The sequence below is a fragment of the Aspergillus fischeri genome, genomic scaffold, assembly GCF_000149645.3.
Source record: "Aspergillus fischeri NRRL 181 1099437636262 genomic scaffold, whole genome shotgun sequence".
NCBI classification, from domain to species: Eukaryota; Fungi; Ascomycota; class Eurotiomycetes; order Eurotiales; family Aspergillaceae; genus Aspergillus; species Aspergillus fischeri.
Genome location: NW_001509764.1, coordinates 1,838,030 through 1,857,151, shown reverse-complemented (window position 1 = coordinate 1,857,151; position 19,122 = coordinate 1,838,030). Strand labels below are relative to the sequence as shown.

General features: G+C 51.3%; 8 protein-coding genes across 8 annotated transcripts in view, besides 2 other annotated features; 3 read left to right on the top strand and 5 right to left on the bottom strand.

Moving 5' to 3' along the window:
* Positions 1 to 109, bottom strand: part of NFIA_100270 (putative nonribosomal peptide synthase) — a gene marked incomplete at both ends in the record, with an annotated part of 6,690 nt that extends 6,581 nt beyond the window's left edge. The window contains one exon of the mRNA XM_001262286.1: positions 1 to 109. This exon is cut by the window's left edge and continues 6,581 nt beyond it. Within this exon, the coding sequence (XP_001262287.1) occupies positions 1 to 109 (109 nt within the window).
* Positions 110 to 1,247: 1,138 nt separating this feature from the next.
* Positions 1,248 to 2,780: a mobile genetic element.
* Positions 2,741 to 2,778: a microsatellite.
* Positions 2,781 to 3,311: 531 nt separating the features above from the next.
* Positions 3,312 to 5,171, top strand: NFIA_100260 (flavin-containing monooxygenase; the record flags this gene model as incomplete). Its single annotated transcript, XM_001262285.1, has 4 exons — positions 3,312 to 3,493; positions 3,554 to 3,779; positions 3,813 to 3,990; positions 4,051 to 5,171. The coding sequence occupies 4 exons, from the start codon at positions 3,312 to 3,314 to the stop codon at positions 5,169 to 5,171; spliced, it is 1,707 nt and encodes a 568-aa protein (XP_001262286.1).
* Positions 5,172 to 6,401: 1,230 nt separating this feature from the next.
* NFIA_100250 (uncharacterized protein) lies at positions 6,402 to 7,601 on the bottom strand (the record flags this gene model as incomplete). The annotated part of the gene is made up of 1 exon (XM_001262284.1): positions 6,402 to 7,601. The coding sequence occupies one exon, from the start codon at positions 7,599 to 7,601 to the stop codon at positions 6,402 to 6,404; it is 1,200 nt and encodes a 399-aa protein (XP_001262285.1).
* A 2,140-nt stretch (positions 7,602 to 9,741) lies between these two features.
* On the bottom strand, positions 9,742 to 10,758 carry NFIA_100240 (putative short-chain dehydrogenase/reductase; the record flags this gene model as incomplete). The annotated part of the gene is made up of 1 exon (XM_001262283.1): positions 9,742 to 10,758. The coding sequence occupies one exon, from the start codon at positions 10,756 to 10,758 to the stop codon at positions 9,742 to 9,744; it is 1,017 nt and encodes a 338-aa protein (XP_001262284.1).
* A 126-nt stretch (positions 10,759 to 10,884) lies between these two features.
* On the top strand, positions 10,885 to 12,830 carry NFIA_100230 (fungal specific transcription factor domain-containing protein; the record flags this gene model as incomplete). Its single annotated transcript, XM_001262282.1, has 5 exons — positions 10,885 to 11,356; positions 11,407 to 11,977; positions 12,040 to 12,136; positions 12,184 to 12,419; positions 12,473 to 12,830. The coding sequence occupies 5 exons, from the start codon at positions 10,885 to 10,887 to the stop codon at positions 12,828 to 12,830; spliced, it is 1,734 nt and encodes a 577-aa protein (XP_001262283.1).
* A 714-nt stretch (positions 12,831 to 13,544) lies between these two features.
* NFIA_100220 (aromatic alcohol reductase) lies at positions 13,545 to 14,611 on the bottom strand (the record flags this gene model as incomplete). Its single annotated transcript, XM_001262281.1, has 2 exons — positions 13,545 to 14,489; positions 14,543 to 14,611. The coding sequence occupies 2 exons, from the start codon at positions 14,609 to 14,611 to the stop codon at positions 13,545 to 13,547; spliced, it is 1,014 nt and encodes a 337-aa protein (XP_001262282.1).
* A 751-nt stretch (positions 14,612 to 15,362) lies between these two features.
* NFIA_100210 (aminotriazole resistance protein) lies at positions 15,363 to 16,943 on the top strand (the record flags this gene model as incomplete). The annotated part of the gene is made up of 1 exon (XM_001262280.1): positions 15,363 to 16,943. One exon carries the CDS (start codon positions 15,363 to 15,365, stop codon positions 16,941 to 16,943), a length of 1,581 nt encoding a protein of 526 aa, XP_001262281.1.
* Positions 16,944 to 16,995: 52 nt separating this feature from the next.
* Positions 16,996 to 18,747, bottom strand: NFIA_100200 (C6 zinc finger domain protein; the record flags this gene model as incomplete). Its single annotated transcript, XM_001262279.1, has 1 exon — positions 16,996 to 18,747. One exon carries the CDS (start codon positions 18,745 to 18,747, stop codon positions 16,996 to 16,998), a length of 1,752 nt encoding a protein of 583 aa, XP_001262280.1.
* Positions 18,748 to 19,122: the final 375 nt, after the last annotated feature.

Below are 19,122 nucleotides of genomic sequence, written 5' to 3'. Positions count from 1 at the left end.
ACGCAATATGTGGCCGAAGTGGTCGACGACTCGCAATGCGACCTGCTCGCTGAGCGCAGTCGAATCGAAGACCATTTTCGAGCGCAGTGAAGTGTCGTTTACTTCGCATTGTAGAGTGATGGCGTAGGTGTTCAACTCTATTCCTTCGTCGAAGATGGGCGCCTCATCCGCTTCGACGGCGGATTGCACCATTAGCAATGATTGGGATTGCCAGCCCAGATCAGCCTCCTCGCCAATGTGATGAGTGGTCCGGGCTCCCGGCAGTTCAGATAACCTCATTTGGTGTTGTAATGCACTCAGAGTCATGTCTCCTTCAACCAGAACACAAACAGTTATGGTTCTGGGTCCAGGAAGTTGTTCGACTCTTGATACTGGCAACGCAACATCGAAGACAGTATCGGTCGCCTCCCCATACCAAGACAGAAGTATTGCCCACGCAGATTGAACCACTGGCTTGAGCTTGATATCTTGAGGCCATTCTATGTCCTCAAGATCATGCTCGATTGACTTGTCTGCTCGTGATTGAAGAGCACGTACAGGCAACTTCTCTCTTGAAGATACATTCTGTCTGGAATCACCCGGTTGCGGTTTTCCCTTGGCTGTAGGGGATACTCCATTGCCATTGGGGTCTACGTCGGCAGACGACGAAATAAGTAAACTAACCATCTCTGGATTGCTTGTGGAGAGAGGAATGTGTGAGGCTGTATAAAGCTATACTGAGTAGGACTGTTGTGTAACTAGCGGTACTTGTAAAGTATAGACTCACAAATGGCACTGCCCTCTGCAGATTGATTATTGTTTTGGCATACTGCTGGAGTACCCAACTTCTTCTAATACTACCACATTGCATTTTGACTACTACACTGGTTTGTGACAACTTTGGTTTAGCCTTGCCGCCCGCGAACTTCGATCTCTCCTTGGGAATGTTGTTTTAGCTCTACTGCCCAAAGGAAGAGAAGATTGCCTACTTAGTAGCTAGCGAGGTGAGCGCCAAAAATTAGACCCCGGGAGGTAAGAACTAGGTATCAAGTCTCCCTTAATTATCCAGTAATATATTTGCCGCTCTAGGGGATCATTAGATGTTCTAGCCCAGCGCATCACTGGGTACTTAAGTAAGCTTCTCCAGGGGCTAACGTAACCCACGGCCGAGCCGCGAATACGACCGAACCGCGAATTTTTTATTGCCCCTGCTGCTCTCCCAAATCAACATTCTTCAACGCGTCATTTTTTTATTATCTCCATACAAAATGCCTTTATCTAAGGAAGCCCGTCTACAAATGGCAATTACTGCTTGGAAAGAGAAGAAAGTTAAATCAAAATTGAAAGCTGCCCAGATATATGGTGTACCTGAAACTACCCTTCGCGAACGGCTTGCTGGCATCAAACCACGATCAGAAACACGTGCTAACGGCCATAAATTAACTACTATTGAAGAAGAATCCCTTGTTAAGATACTGCTAGATGCAGATAAACGAGGCTTTTCAATTCGCCCAGAGTTCCTGCGTGGAATGGCGCAGATTCTACTTCGCAAGCGCACACAGGACCCTACTGCAGTCCTTGGTATCAACTGGTCTTATTCCTTCACTGGAAGACGCCCTGAACTACGTACAAGATATAATCGGAGGATTACATACCAGCGTGCAAAGCAGGAGGATCCTAAGGTCATAAAACAGTGATTTGAGACTGTCCGTGAAGTTATCCAGGAGCATGGCATACATAAAGATGATATCTGGAACTTTGATGAGACTGGCTTTGCAATGGGGCTCAGTACTACTTCAAAGGTTATTACATCAGTGGAACGCAGTGAGAGACCTCGCAGAGTTATCCAGGGAAACCGCGAATGGGTTACAATCATTGAATGTGTGGGCTCAAAAGGGATCTCTATCCCACCAGCAGTTATCCTAAAAGGGAAGGAACACCCAGCTGCTTGGTATCAAGAACTTAATCTTCCTCCAGACTGGAGGCTTACCAATAGCACTAATGGCTGGACAATAGATGAGATTGGCCTTAAGTGGCTGAAGCACATATTCGACCCCTTTTCAAGACGATATTCAACTGGTGCAAAAAGGCTACTTATTCTGGATGGCCATTCAAGCCATCTATCTGCTGAATTTGATGATTTTTGCAAAGGGAATGCAATTATCTGTCTCTGTATGCCTGCGCATACATCTCATCTTCTCCAACCCCTAGATGTTGGGGTTTTTGGGCCTCTTAAGCGCGCATATGGGAAACTAGTTGAGGAGATGATGATGGCTGGAAACAACCATATTGATAAAGAGGATTTCTTATATCTATACCCTCCTGCACGTGAAGCAGTCTTTACTCAACAGAATATATGCAATGGCTTCGCAGGAGCTGGTCTTAATCCACTTGATATAGACCGGGTCCTTGCTAAGATTACCTTTCAACTCCGTACGCCAACACCACCTCTTATTGATATTGAAGGGTCAATATCTTCTGCTTTTCAGACACCCCAGAATGCTCGCCAGCTTGATAAAAAGGTCCGCAGTCTACAGAAAAGTCTTCAGAAGAAAAGGACACTTTCTAGCAGTCCGATATCACATATTCAGCATCTTGAAAAGGCTGCGCAGATGGCAATGAATGCAAACCTTCTTCTACAACAAGAAATCAAGGTTCTACGGGCTGAGAATGAGCGGAAAATGAAGAAGAAGGCAAGGAAGCGTATTAATCTAGGGAATAACCTCTTTATATCTGTGCAGGGAGGTCGTGACCGTATTCAGCAGGTTGATGAGCAGGTTAATGAGCAGGTTGATGAGCCTATACCTATATCTCGTCAGCGCGCTCCGCCAACCTGTAGTGGATGTTGGACTATTGGACATACTAGAAGAAGTTGCCCTAATAAATAGCCATATATTCAGCTAGTAGATAGTCTAATTAATGACGTTGGTGGTTGAAAAGCTTCAAAGATAGGATGATTTGCGGCAAAAATTCGCGGTTCGGTCGTATTCGCGGCTCGGCCGTGGGTTACGTTAGTTAGCATGCACCACAGAATTAGCGAGTTAGAGTATCCATGCATCTCTGGTGGCCATCATGCCACCACTTTGGGCCGCCGCTTCCAAGGTGCTTTCTTAGCTCTGCCGCCCGAGGCCAGGGTCCCTGCCTCGGGACCTTACCCACTGACATGCTAAGGATCTTGTTATACCGTCTCCCAGTCCGCAGAGCATTCAAAGCTTCGTGGGTGATGGGTACATATGCTGCCTATGCCAGCGCGGCTAGCGTTGCTGCCTCCAGCTTGCCGCAGCAAGAAGAGAAAAAGCGCAAGTTGCTCATCAACTTTCTTTGAACCAAACATGGCGTTCGAAAAATCATGGCCAGAATTCTCGTTGAGCAGTGGACAGCAGTTCACAAATACCTCCGTGGTCATCGTCGGAGCCGGCATTGGAGGTATGTGCGTTGCCATTGATTTGATCAGACGCAATCACTGCCGAGACTTTGTCATTTTGGAGCAGTCGGCCGGGATCGGTGGGACATGGTGAGGAATACTAGCGATCCTCCGTGTAATGCAGGTGAATGTCTAATCAATGCTTGATAGGCACGCGAACACGTACCCGGGCTGCGCTGTCGACTTGCAGTCCATTGTCTACAGCTACAGCTTTGCCCCCAACAGCAATTGGAGCCGAGATTTCCCAGGGCAGAGAGAAATTCTGTCTTACCTGACCCGGGTGGCGCAGGACTACGGGCTGTACGAGCACATCCGGTTCTGCTCCACGGCCGAATCTGCGACCTGGGATGACGAGCTGAAGAAGTGGAACACGAGCGTGACGGTTGCCAAAGGCTCCAAAGACGCCGAGGCCACTTCCAACTACACGATCTCTAGTGACTTTTTTGTCAGCGCTGTGGGCCAGCTAAGCCAACCAAAATGGCCAGAAATCGACGGTTTGGAAAGTTTCAAAGGGAAGATTATGCACAGTGCTGCATGGGACTGGGCGTACGACTTGAAGGATAGGAGAATCGCCGTTGTAGGAAGTGGTATGTCGACCATTATAGCAAAAGCATTTGTCATCCGACTGACCGTTTGTCTCGGCTTAGGTTGTAGTGCTGTCCAGATCGTACCTGAGCTCGCAAAAGTGGCGAAGAAGGTGACGGTTTTCCAAAGAACACCTCACTGGATCGTACCTCGTGGGGACTACGAAATCTCCAATTTGAGGAAAACCCTTTACCGCTATTTCCCTTTCTGGCAGCGGTACTGGCGCAGACGTTATGTGGACCTCAACGAAACGGAATACATGTCTAACAACTTCGCCGAGCATGAGGAAAACATAAAGCTGAAACAAGCAGCTCTGGACATGATGCACGAGCAGCTGCCCAATCAGCCGGAGCTGTGGGAAAAGCTAACACCCAAGTATCCGGTGGGCTGTAAGCGGGTGGTTGTTTCGGATTTCTTCTTCCCAGCTTTGAGCCGTTCCAATGTTGAGCTTGAGGCGAAACCTATTCATAGCATCAATGACCATACTGTACGTCTTATCGGCACTGCGGGACAGGCAGAGGATGCAGACTCCGACTACGATCTCATCGTGTTGGCCACCGGCTTTCGGGCCACCGACTTCCTGCATCCCATGAGGATCTTCGGCCGGAACGGCCGTGCCTTGCATGAGATGTGGAAGGATGGCGCTCAGGCCTACCAGGGCACCTGCGCTGACGACATGCCCAATTTCGGAATCGTACTTGGACCCAACACTGCCTTGCTCCATAACAGCTTCATTCTGATCATCGAGGCCCAAAGCAGGTATATCAACGGCTTGATCAAGCCGGTGCTGGAAGCCCGAAAGCAAGGAGGATCACTGATCCTGACGCCGCGGCCTGAAAAAACCGAGGAGTACAATGCGAAGCTGCAACATCGACTTAAAGACTTCGCCGTGAACAACTCGCAATGCACTAATTGGTACAAGACTGAGTCAGGGCGGATCACTAATCTCTGGCCAGGCATGGTGCTGGAATTCCAGGAGCTGATGGAGCAAGTGAACTATGGGGACTACGAAGCTGAAGGGTCTTCCAAAGACATTGTACTAAATCGACCTGTGCACAAGGTGGGCCGCGTTATTGAAGAGGGTGGGGTTCTGGAGAAGATCTCCTTGGTCAACATTGTAGTGCTTGGCACAAGTGTGATTGTTGGAGGATTTTGGATGCGCAGACTGATCCCATCCATATAAGATTCTCAGGGAGGGACTGCTTGGGCTAGCTAGGCTTGTCATAGTGGATATATAGGAACTCAGCGAAACTGGGATAATTTTTGTTAGTGCAACTGACTGCACCTGTTATCTAGAGCCATTCAGCACACTCCCTGCTTGAAGGTCAACCTTTAGTGTAGGAATATATGGTTTAGTTTATGTACCTCACCTTTTTAATGTGACTGCTATAAATCTCCCCTTTGAAGTGCGTTCAGCTCCAGTCAGAGCTTGCCATGCCAGCTACGTGGATCATCATGCAAACTTGGTGTTACTAGGTATTCATGATGTACACCCCAAGCCCAGCAGCCCAAGCTATAGATTGCTCTCTTAATGATGATTACTTTGCCTTCGATAATGTGATACATAATAAACAGACGTACAAGAAGCAGGAGCTAAATCTAGTAGCCTCTTCCTTTAAAGTGATTTATATCCTTCTAAACCGAAATACAGTAGATTCCTTTTCTTTGTTGCTGCCTGAAATTCTAGTTTTTAGATCTATTCAAATCAGCAGAATATACTGACCACGTCTTTCCATGATAGACGCCCAATCATGACTGCCTGATTCCGTTTTCCTGAACCGCCAGCATTCTTCCATGATGCTCAAGGCCTCTAAACAAGTCCCATGCGTTACGGGTGGCATGGACACAAGCTCTCGGAAAACATTTTGTTGCTCATCGGCCGCTAGGCATCCAGAGATACAATACGGCCAGACCACATGTTGTAACAATTTTGGGTCTGGTAAACTTCGAAGAGCGTCAATCGTTTTCGAAACGCTTGACTTGATATCTGGAATATCAGGATAAGCACCGGAGATGACTACATGGAGGTAGGTGATAGCTGAGAGAGCAAATATCCTCGTAATCATGGTTTTGGTAAAGTCAGGTAGTAGGTGAGCGTCGACCGGAGCTGTTGGCGCAAGGCTGTTCTCGATACTAGCCAGTCGGCTCAGTAGGCGCTCCTCAATTTCACAACCACGTTTCGTCAGCTCTACGAGGCTCAATCTGTGAGAATCCTCCTCTTCCTTTTTCCACTTGTCTAGGGATGAGATTTCAAAAATGAAGATCACCACCCAGTTGCTGCAGCCTATCAAATCCGCCAAGTTGATTTCGCCTCTCTCGAGCAGGACCTTGTGGTCCGGTATCAAAAACTGGCCTGATCGAGTTGAGGCACAGGTGACAATGTGCAAATGAACAAAGAAACCGAGCAAAAAGCTTAGTGAAGTATCAGGATGCGGAATTGTCCTGTCCTGACGTTCTTTTGTTTGGTGTTTTCTTGCTGTAGCTGACCCCATCTGCGCTTGCACAAGCGATGGAAGTAGGGCATTCGCACCGTTAAGATGTACTTGCCAGTTGTGTTTTCGACCACTGCATGACTGTTGTATGGAATGATTAGCACTGAAGATGGCACTACGGAAGAGTAAGAGCGTACATCGTAGAACAAGAGGTGAAGAATGGTGGTAAGGACTTCGATATTGTGGGGGAGACCTCGGTTTCCGGTCCACGCTGAGGGTCGTGGAAGGCTGGTTTGCAATTCTTGGAGAGCCAGATCGTAGTATGCACCTCGCGTTCTGACAGGATAAGCGCTGCCATGCTGCGTTGAAGTCGAGTGGTGATATTCGCTCAAAGCAAGAGCTGCATGATAGGCTGAGTTAACCCGCTTCAAGATTGAAAGCAGCCAACCCCGCCCTTGCCTATTTGAAGGAAAGTAAAAAGGACAATGCATGTAGAAAACATGATCAAAGTAATACATGAATAAGATGTCTTCCACATCTCCGTGCAAAATTGGATTGTTGAGTCCGGCCGGTTGGGAAACAAGATCTGTGGAACCTGAGCGCGAGAACCTTTGCGCGTAAAACGACCAGTCCGCTTCACTGCTGTATCCAGACAGCTCCGATGAGCAATATTCACTCAATATCGGGTCGCGGAACAGATCCAATGCGCTCATGTTTGCTTCGGATGAGGAATTTGATCTTGAGACATCGATGGAACCTCGCACGTTGCTTTCTTCAGTGGGAGGCGATATACTCGTTGCTAGTATCTCAGAAGCGTCAGCGGAGGGCTGATTATATGAGCTCATGCGGACTGGCTGATCGTAGAAGAGTTCCGTCGAGAAATCGGCGTTGTTGAGTGCTTCACTCCATACCGGCTCGCTGAAGGTGTGCAAATGCCCGTCTCTGCCGAGAAGTTGAAGGGTGCGTTCGGGTGCAAGCCCACTTCGCAGGAGAGTTTCTTGTGTTGGGTGTGCTTGAGGATGGCCTGATGTAGCGATGGTTCTAGCAACCAGAGTGTCTAATTCATGTTCCCCGTTTTGCGATGTGCCGGGTAATCCATTCTCTCGCATAGCCGATTTAATCTGGGCGATGAGATGCGTCTTGTACCGAGCTTGCTCCCTCTGCAGATCTCCCCTGTCCATCCAGTAAGGCCTTGGCCCATAACCATCGCAGGCTATCTGCAGAGAAGTGCATCGGAAACACGAAGGGTGATTTTCATCACATTTCTTTTTTCGGAGTCGACAAGTCCAGCAGCCATGAGTGCTTCTACTAGCTAGCTTGCGAGACATTTCGCCAGTAAAGTGGTTGTTCACACTGATAAGATCGGCTGATGCCAACTGTCCGGCTCACAGTAATCCCAGTTTTTCTTCTCAGCCAAGGCCGATCTTTCGCATTTATTAGCTTCACTGTATTGTACATAGGTAAGCACTCAGCAACATGGAATCTCTTGGCACTCCGCTGGCCCACCTTTTTCCAGTGTCAGAGAGGCTAGAGAGAAGTAACTACTCCATGCATATGAGGCTCTAAAGAGCCAAACCAATCATATAGTAGGAAGTCACAGTTCTGTTGGGTTGTCAGAGCAGCCCAGGTTGAGATCAGAACTCTAGTATAACAAAGGGACCAGACATTCCTCTTGACTCCTAGACTATTATCTTTATATATTTCGAACTCCAGGCGCTACCGGCCACCCGATTCTAGGGTCAACCACCCGATGTTACATTCACGGGTACAGGGGTCATCAAAATCAAGTCATCATCTAGTAGAGTTTCGATGCTATAGGATCAATATTGAATCATCACCTAGCAGGGATATTAAACCCTTAGTAGCATCATATTAATGTTAGATCCTTCTATGGAGTATACTCAGGTTGTGCACGGTTTAGTTAGAACTTATATTTAGAGAGAAAAGATATAGGGTACCTACTATGGATACTGTCTATGCATAGGTAATACTGCAGCAAAGAGTAAAGAACAAAAGTCTACCATCAAAGCTGCAGTCCGTCATATTCTTTCATTTTCCCCCATCCCCCCGCCCCATCCCCACAACGGAGAAATCAGACAAGCTGTTAGTTTGGGCTTTTTCTAACATCTCTCACCTTGTTCCATCTGACACAATATTTAATGCACCCTGGTTAATGAAAAAATATCCTCATTAGCCTCCCCTTCTCCATCACTCATTTTATCTCTCCACTCAGACCCTGGTATATATGATTTTGCCCGTCTATCACACCACTCAGTGCTGCACTCATTACAGCCGAATTACCCAGTCACATCCCGGGGAAAGAGCTATCCATAATCGTCATTCTATGATGAGGCCTACGACTACTTTCATTTCCAACCCCTGCTCAAATTATGGCTAAGCGCCATGCTAAAGTGACCATCACCCCACCTGAACAGTGCCCTCCACCAGGATTGACCCCCTCTCATGCAAGTTGACTACGCCGCAGTCTCCGGAATCCTGTTTTGTGTGCTGTCCACATATACGTGTAACGTGGCTGTTGGCTTGAATGTGTCTCTGTCTGTCCAGGGCCCCAGAATACTCCTTGTCTATCTGGCAGGCAATTGATCCTCCCGCTTGTTGTGTTGCTTAAAATCAATGCATCATTCCCGCTGATCCCCTGGTGGAGCCTATGTCCCATCCAATTACAGATTCTTCCGGCAAGAAAAAGACAGAAGGTGGACACTGGACCGGACTGTCGGGTTCGGAACACACCTCCATCCCGTCCGCTTCCCCAAGGTGTAAGTTTCTGTAAGCGCCTAGTTAGTTTAGTTACTGGGAACGGAGGAAATCCAAGTGATATTACTGGACGGTACAGGAGACAGGAAGCACATCCTGTTAATGCAAAGACGATGGCATGATTCAACAATATATTTTCATCATCACTTGTTGACAGGGCCCAGACTGGACACTACTACGGATCTTGGTATTCTGACCTATCAGCCATATTCTGGCATAGCTATGGTGAGGTGATTGGATTCTATTTGCCAAGTCCAGCAGTTGCTAATTAGGCTTCTAAGGGGCTTAGCCTTGCGATAGGGTTAGGGGAAATTGCGCCACTTTAGCCTCGGATTAGTCCGAGATGAGATCGTTTGAGTTGGGCCCCGCACATAGTCAGTCGTACTTTTATTATCAAGGATTGCTTCCATGCGCTGCTGCCGAGTACAGATCCGAGTCATCCGCGATGGCATAACAATGACCGCTCCATAGCGCCGCAAATTCCGTTATAGCTGGCATGGCACATGAATCTTAATCCATGAGCTCTTGGCACTCATCTCCTGAGAATCAAGCGTCACCCTCCAGACCAACAATCTTCAGCGAGTCTCTCCAGAGGCGGTCCTCTTCCTCGGGATTGTAGGTCTGCTTTACCCATCCCACTCCAAAGGTCTGACCATCGTCCTCACCCCGCTCCGCTTCCCTGACATCTTCCAAATACTTTCCACCATTATTCTCCCACTCTTTGCCCACAGCAGCCCAGACGGTTGTCGCTGCACCCTGTTCTGCCGACTTCAAGATCATGAGAATGTACGGGTTGGTCATGAGTCCCTCCAGAAACTCGGGGGGCATGTTGCGGGAGATGTCGGTGTTGATGGCGCCGGGATGCAGACTGGTGGCATGCAGTCCCTGGGCACCGTAGTTCCTCTCGATCTTGTTAGCCAAGTACACAGCCGCCAGTTTGGAGTTGTTGTAGGCTATCTCATGGCTGTATCCGCCCTTTTCGAAGTTGTAATTGTCACTGGATGGGAGAGTGGCGGCGCGGTGTGCGGAGGAGGCCACCACGACCACGCGGGAATGAAAATCGGGCGTCACGCTGATCAGCAGAGCTTGCTTTAGCAGTTGGAAGAGTAAGAAGGATCCCAAGTAGTTGCTGGAGAAGTGCGCCTCGATCCCATCCTCAGTGAGCTTGTAGTTCTGCAGCCCCATAACTCCCGCGCTGTTGATGAGGATGTTAACCTGACCCTTTGTAGTGGAGAGGATTTGCTCCGCACCAGCCCGGATGCTTTTAAAGGAATCTAGGTCCATCTCGACGAGAGAGACACGACCGGGCTCAAGAATGCCAGCCAGGTTCTTGCGGGCCTTCGCCAGGTTGCGGGCCGTGAGAAATAAAGTGGCTCCTGTGGCTTTCAGGGCGCGGGCGGTCTCGACACCAATGCCTGACGTGCCACCAGTGATGACAATTATTTTACCAGCCAGCTTGCCCTCAAGGCCCTCATCTTGGATGATCTGGAGGGCGGTTGGCCGGGCATCCCCGGCTCCTTGGGGGTCGAGATGCACAGCAGCGTAGGGACTTGAGGAACCCATCTTGTGCAGCCCGTTGCAGGTTGCAAGTGCTCAGAATGTGAAGAGAAAAATAGTGAGATAAGCTTGATGAGGTCGTCTATTGTATACTCCACGATCATGAGAGTGGTGTCCAGGTCTTTATAACTTATGAACGTGTATAGAATTCCCCGGATCCCTGGACCCTGGATTTGTCATCCGGTCTGCCGTACGGCTGCCAATAGGCGGTCCCCACAAGGCGGGCATTGCGGCCGCATTCTCCGCCCATCTGCAGCCGCCTCAGTAGCAGCAGCTACCCCCGCTCTCACTCTCGGGCAGACAGGGTCAGTCGATGTTCTACACCCTCAGTCACCACTCACACCCAGACTACGCACATCATGCAGACTTCCCGTCGGAATTCGAGCCTCGAACGGGCTCCGCAAGCTTGTCAGTCGTGCAGATCACGCAAGAGAAGGTGCGACAAGGCACTTCCCAAGTGCTCCTCCTGCGCTAAGTACGGTAGACAACCCCGTAGATGGCAGAGCTGACTCCCATGCCGCCACAGACGAGGCCGGACATGTGCATACTGGTGGCCAGAAGCTAGCACGCACTCAACTACCGCATCGGACCCGAAGAGGGGATGGTACCCCTCTCCGCTGGACGAGGAGCAGCAACGGGATGTCCGCACCATAGACTTTCCCACCATCCTCTTCCTCGACCCGGGCTTATTGCAGCACGGACAGGTAGACACAGCACACAGCACAGTGTCTGTTCCACCCCACATCCTGCATCTGCTTGGTGACCTGGACGAGATCCGGTTCACTGCAGGCCGGTTCTTCGATCACATCCATAAGTGGATGCCCTTCATCTCGAAAAAGAGATTCTACGATACGTATCTGCAGCCTGCATTCCACGCTTGCCCCGATGTAGTCCTGTTGCTCCTGGCTCTCAAGTTGATCACCACATTCCCCCCGGCCGGGGCGCGGGGTCCCCGCACCCCCTTGTATGACGCCGTTCGGCGTTTCTACGTGGAGGTCGAAGGTGCCTTCTCCATTCTCGTGCTGCAGGCTGGGGTCCTGGTGGCGTTGTATGAACTGGGCCATGGGATCTACCCGGCGGCGTACCTGTCGATTGGGGCATGTGCGCGGTACGCTCACGCGCTGGGCATCAATGTTTCTCGCACCGTGCCGTCCCGGAGAGTGCTTACCTTTGTCGAGGTGGAGGAACGGCGCAGAGTCTGGTGGGCGATAGTAATTCTCGATCGGTACGTCACTCGGCTGCATGCATACTGTATGTACAGTAGACTAATGGCTGGACCCTGCGTAGTTTCGTGAGCATCGGCTGTCCAGGACGACCCTTCGCCGCAGACGATCCACGTTTGGACGATCTTCTACCCGCGGATGATGCAGCATGGGACCAGGGGGTATGTCCGTACACATGTGTTCCGCCAGTCTCTAATGCCTGGAGTAGACTGTCCGACCAGAGGACCTCTCGACCCTGTCTTCTCCAATGACGGGCCATATGAGTAAGTTCGCTCTGCTGTGTCAGGCTGCCCGACTCCTAGGGCAGGTCTTGCACCACCTCGGAAGCGACGTCTCCATCCACGACGAGGTCTGGATGCAGCTCGATCGCACCTTGCAGTCGATGCTGGCTGCGGCATTGAACATTGACTGTCCGGACTATGATCAGATTACCTTTGTGTACAGGTCTGTAAAGCCTCCCTTGCCAGTTGATCAAACTGATTAGTCTCAATCACCAGTGCGCTTGTCGCCCTGTATACCCCGTGGCTTGTCCCCGACCGAGCCCCTGATCCTCACAGCGACCGGTCTCGACGGGCGCGAGTCGTGCTGGACCAAATCACCGACCGGATCAGCGCCAACCTGGTGGAGCGTCAATGTTTCCTTGGCCGCGACCTAGAAGACATGTCCCCATGGGGGCTGTACTTTGCCTACCGCATCTGCGGGGCGCATATGGGGGCTCAACGGGAGACGCCACATGCAGCAGCAGTGATGCAGAGTCTGCGGGAGGCGTTTCGCACAATGAAGGTGCGGTGGAATGTGGCGGGCGTGTATCTGCAGCTGTTGGAGGCTCAGGAAGCGATTCATCTGGGGATCTGATGGTCGTGCTTGCATTGTTGGTTCAGCCTTGCTAGTTGATATGACATCTACCTTTACTACCTTCCATACATAAGAGGAGAAATGACACATTGATTATTCTACTTAACCTCTGCCCATCACTGTCCATACAGACTACCTAACCGTCCTTTATAACCGCATACTTTTGCCTCCCTCTATGCCTAATCTTGCTAGGAGCTCTTGTCCTGCATTTTCCCAATATATCTTGGTGCTGTAGTCCCGCTGTCTTTCTCTAACACTTTCATGGATATCTACCACAAGGAGTCCTTACAGTGGTGTGCACCACAGTTCTTCACTGTGCTAGTAAGCCTGGCTTTGCCACACTATTGGGAATATGTATGATATGCATTCCTGTCTGCAAACGAAGCTGCGAAGGAGAGAGCCATCTCACTATCTTACAAACGCTTGGGTACTTTGTTGCCTTTGAGAATTTTGTAGACCACGATGGTCAACAACTTAACAACTGCACAATTCTGGAATCCTCCCTCTATTTTCGATTAGATCCGCCAGTCAGTACTGATCTGCCGCGCCGGTCCATTAACCTAACGGATTGAATCAGTCTGATCGGACGCAGGAGTGTCATCCTGCCCGAGATGGTTCTTAAATTTTCTTTCTTTCTCTTTCGTTTTCTGTTTCTGTCAGACCTGGTTATGCAACGCACTTGGGATTGAATGTAAGCTCTGTAGATGTTGTTTTCTATGACGCCATACGCTCAGGACGACGCTGCAGTTCCTGGACCATATCGATCCCAACTTTGGTAGATTCATCCAGGCTCTCCTCCGGCAAACCAAGGAGCTCATTCTGTGCCTTGGCCGAGAACTCGCTCTGCTCATCCGGGTAGAACGCCCTGGCGTAGAGCAGCTTACTAAAGCCAGCCATGTTACCACGCTTGACTAGCGCCAGGCCATCTTCGTATCGCTTCTTGGTGTCCTCATGAGTTATCGTCCAGTCAGCGTCAGTGGTGCCAGTGACGCGCTTAACGCTCTCAAACATGCTATTTTGGCTGACGACAAAGCTCTTAAGGTACAGGCCCTTGTTAAGAAACGTCGACAGAGTAAGGCTCTTGTCGTTTCCGTCCTCAGGCAGCTCGTTCAGGCTCAGCAGCTTGGCCACAGCGCGCCCAACCTGCGATAACGTTGAAGTAGAGATCTTGGTGTTGCCATCGTCGTAAATTGTCAGGGAACGCTTGTCAAAGTCGAATCCGAAGCGCGCCTCGCCACCCGCCAAGCTGTAATCGTACCAAAACCCACAGCACACCGTGATCCACTGCATGCCGAGCCTCTCGATCTCGTCCCGATTAGCCTTGGCCACGGGTCCCAGCAGCGTGTCCTCGCCGAGTTTGATGTGGTCAGTGTCGCCAGCGTACCCGTTGGGCATGATGTAGGGAACACCCGCTTTAGCGGCTGCCTGGACGAGCTTGCTGTGGGAGTCCCGGGGCGCAGTAGGGGCCATGGTTATGATGAGAAATTGCTGGCCCTTGAGCGCGTCGACAATGGTGGCCTCGTAATCATAGTCAACTCGGGCGACTATGACGCCCTCAGGGAGTCTGTTGCTGCTATCTTTGCGGGTGAGAGCCGTAACTGTGTGCTTCCCTGTTTTAAGGAGAGCTGCAACGATGTGGGATCCAATAGTGCCTCCAGCCTAAGGACGTTGTCAGCTGTTGTGTATCTGATCCTGTTGAGGGATGTACCTACGCCGACAATGGCGACTCTCTCAATGGCGTTTTTGAAGCCGGTTGGCTGGTTCTTGGCGTACTCGGGCATCTGGCTTTTTTTCTTTTTGGAAAGGATGTTGAATTGATGAGTAATGTGTATTATTGTTGTGGTCGTGGTGTTGAAGCTGTTGTTGCCGTTTGAGCTTGTGGGTGTCTGGCTATTGCTGTTATTTATATATTTTAGGTCCAGTCTCACCATCTCTACAGAGCCACTCATGTCATTCTCTCCATCTCAGCTAGTGACACCTGATCGGATTCGGCAATTCCGAACAGCTACATATTCTCCAGCTCGTCTATCGGGATTGATTGGGGCAAACCTTCAAACTTGATCCACCCAAGATACTGGCGCCCCAGTGCGAAGGCCCCTATGGACGGAGATACAGTGGGATTACTGATGATCGTCCCGCAGCAGCCGCACTCAGGGCCTCATCTACTAAAAGTGGTACTATCATTCTATCTACTCGACAGTGGTCGTCCTGACTAACTCCGCAATAGCCGCACCGCACCTACATTGAGCGGCGTTAAGACAGCATAGCCGATATTATTCAATTCCCGACAAACAGACCTCCGCGTATATCTCGGCAGTGTCAAGATGATGAGGTTGGAAATAATATGCAGGGAAAGATGACCTTATGACGCTCGCAGAAGCTCAGTCTCGAACCTCAAGGAGCACAAATTTTAGATATACTCCATGGCAGCTTGTCAACACATAGAACCACGACTCAAAGTCGGCAACGCCATCGTCATAGCTTCAGTCCGCCATATTTACCGCACAGATATCATTCAGACAAAAAGACAACATGGGGCAGACTTCCCCCGAAGCCTCGAATGCGGACTATGGACACGGCGTATGCAACCAGACTCCCGACGGCACCACCGAAGGCCATCAGCTGCAACCCTTTAACTGCAACGTCAAACGCCCCCAGTCCCTCGCCGGTAAAGTCCTCTTCGTCGCGGTCATCTGCTCCTCCCAGCTCCTGACTCAAGCCGGTCTTGCCCTCAGCATCGTGCCTCAACACATCATTGGTCGCTCATTCGGCATCGACGACCAGCCTGCCCAGCTGAGCTGGTTCTCTGCGGGATACTCCCTCACCGTCGGCACCTTCATCCTTATCGCAGGCCGCCTGGGCGATGTCTTCGGCCACAAGCCCTTCTTCGTTGGCGGTTACGCCTGGTTCGGCTTGTGGTCCGCCCTTGCTGGCGTTGCCGTCTACAGCAGCTCCGGCTTCTTCATTTTCTGCCGCACCATGCAGGGCATCGGCCCGGCTCTCTTACTGCCCAACGCCGTCGCTATCCTCAGTCGCTGCTACGATCCGGGATGTCGCCAGAACATGATCTTCAGTTTGTTCGGTGCCACTGCCCCCGGCGGCTTCGTACTCGGCGCCGTTTTGTCCAGCCTGCTTTCCCAGATAACCTGGTGGCCCTGGTCCTATTGGGTCCTGCGTTTTGCGTGCCTTCTGCTGGCCGTCTTGGGCATCTTTGTCATTCCCGAAACCCCGGTGCCGAGCAAAACTGAGCCTGAAAGTGCCAGTATCTGGCAGCGTGTCGAAATATTCGGCTCCATCACCGGCGTGGTCGCTCTGGTTCTCTTCAACTTCGCCTGGAACCAAGGCGCCGTTGTCGGCTGGCCGACACCTTACACCTACAGCATCATGATTGCCGGCATCGTCATGTTCGTCGTCTTCGTCCTAGTCGAGAAGAGGGTGAGCCACCCTTTGATCCCCTTCGGCGTCCTGCAGATAGAATCCCTCTTCACCCTAGCCTGCATCAGCGCCGGCTGGTCCAGCTTCGGGATCTTCGTCTTCTATACCTTGAATCTCCTCGAGATCCTGAGGGATCAGACCCCTCTGCTCACATCCGCCCAGTTCGCTCCGGTCGCCATAAGTGGGCTATTTGCTGCGGTTACCACCGGTCTGATCTTGAGTCACTTCCGCACTTCGACCGTGATGCTCATCTCCATGACCTTCTTCCTCATCGGAGGAATCATATTTGCGACTGCGCCAGTCCATCAGGTCTATTGGGCGCAGACTTTCGTGGGGATCATCGTCCCCTTGGGGTATGGACATGTCCTTCCCCGCCGGCACTATAATCCTGAGTCGGGCTATGCCCCGGGAGCATCAGGGTCTCGCCGCGTCGCTGGTCAACACATTTGTCAACTACTCCATCTCCATTGGGCTCGGGCTTGCCGGCACGGTCGAGGGACAGGTCAAGAATGGAGGGAAGGATGTTCTACAAGGATACCGGGGCGCATTCTACATGGGAGTCGGTCTCTCCGGCTTGGGTGTAGCTGTGGCTCTGGTTTTCTGTTTTGTGGAGTGGCATCACTCCAAGACGCCAGAAGCGGCGCAGGAAAGAGCGAAACGCAGGAGGAGTATGTTTAGATATCTTCAATGGTAAGTTTACATGAATAGAATACTGAATCTTGTCCCGGGACTATAACTGAATGTCAGGGCCGAGCATCGATAGATATGGCTCGATAAAGAACTGGTCCCAGTCCACCTCCCAGTCCATATCTGGCACCGCAGGGTTGGCTTCGGATGCCGGCTGCGCCGGAAAGAATTGATAGTTCGCCTCGACAATTTCCAACCGAGCAAGTTCCTTTCGCTTCTTCGCCAGATTAAGACTGAGTAGATGCCGCGCCATCGACAACGCCTCACGCGTCAGTGCTGTATCGGCAGCCTTGACCAGGTTCTCCAAGCCCTTGAAGGCCGCGCCAATGTGAACAGAGGCGGCCGGCGTGTCGATGGCCAACAGAATGCAGGCATACTGGAAGACGCCACCGATGACATTCCAAAACAGACGACCCTGATTAGCTTGCTGCTCGGCTGCCTCCACTGCGGCGTTGCCGCTGTCAATGACGAGCTTGATGACCTCGTCCGGTATGCGGGCCTTGAGCTGGTAAAGGCGACGATAGAAGCAGAACGCGATGTCCGCCTTGGTCACAACCAGGAACGGATGTGTTGTTTGGAATCCGCCCAATACTCTGAGACGTTCATATAGTTCCTCGGTGAGAGTTGGGGGCTGTGATTCGAGCTGGAACGGAGAGTTGGGCGATGGGATGATCTGGATTAATTGAACGAAGTGATCGGCAAAGGACCCCGACACCGGAATGACAGACTGGCTAGTAACCTCCCGAAAGTGAACAGGCGAACGATCGTACTCATAGGACAACATGGTATGCCCAGCCCACGAGATCCAAAAGATCCTCCTTAGTCGGTCCGCATCATGTCCAAGGACAGCGGCGCCCGCGGTGGACGCCATTTTCTTAATGCTCTCTTCCTCGTGCAGCCCTATCGCTTCACAGAGGTGCATTTGGGTGCACGAGGCGATCCAGGCATTGCTGGGGCGGGTTGTGGCCCGCAGGTAAAACACTCGCATGCCCCACGCGACGATATGGTCGATACCATGCCATCGCATCGAGGCCGGATCATCGAGAATGGCTTTGGCGTGCTGCACCAGGTCCGACTCCCGCGGGTGTCTGTTGACGGATAGGAACGACCCGAGAGCGGCCACACCAGCGGCCACGGCGGCAAAGGCGACCGCGTTGCTGCCGGGACTATGATAATAATCCCGACATCGCTGGGCGTAGATTCTCGGGTCTATCACGTCGCCGATGGGGCCCAGTGTTGAGAAGTACACTCCTGAGAAGAAACCGAGATCTTTCTCGGAGATGAGATTCCCCAGAAAACAGTGAGCGTTAGATGCCTCCTCGGGGCGAATACCAAAGTTGTAGGCAAAGGACCGCATTTTGGGAGGACTGTCGGAGCCAAGAGCCACACTCAGGACGTGTGGGAACGCCGTGGCCGCCGATGCCCCAGAGTGTCTGAACCTTTGCTCATCAAAGATGCCCGGAGAGGCGCTGTCCACGACGGTGGGACTCTTTGTCGACGAGCCGTCGGCCTCGTGGGAGCCTCGCACGATGTGAGACCGGCTGCCTAGACTGCGCGCTGTGGCGGCCTTGTTCATCGGACGGTTTTCACCGTCGAGGCTGACGCGCTTGGCTGCGGGTGAAATAAGTACGGCATCACCCGTAGTATCAGTGGTGTCGTCGTCGGTGTACCTGCAGTTGTATCCATAAGTGGTGCACATGGCACAGGGATACATTGTGTCACATTTCCGCTTGCGCTGATGGCATGGGATGCATGCCTTTCTCGCGCGCTTGCGTTTGGCGATTGTAGTTGACATGACTGGCAAAAGGCTATGACTCCTGAGCTCCAAAGGCTACTGCTGTGGACATACAACTGTAGTAGATGTGACCATCCGGCCCATAATTTCGAGAATGGAGTTGATGCAAGTATGGTATAGGTGATTTCTATCGGCCAACGGTTGAACGCGTGTGTCGATAAGCACAAAGAAGTCGATAATGTGTAAGTTCGTTGGCTCCAATGAGAAGAGATCGTGTTCTAACAGGATTAGCCGCCGCTTCTACGGAATACGGAGTAACCATTAGCGTGGACGAGTGGCCGAGGCGTATTTGGACGTCAGCACTAAAGCTGCATGGATCTTCCCCACTTACAGCCAAATGTCCAATGATGTCTAGCAGGTAATAAAGTCGGGGGG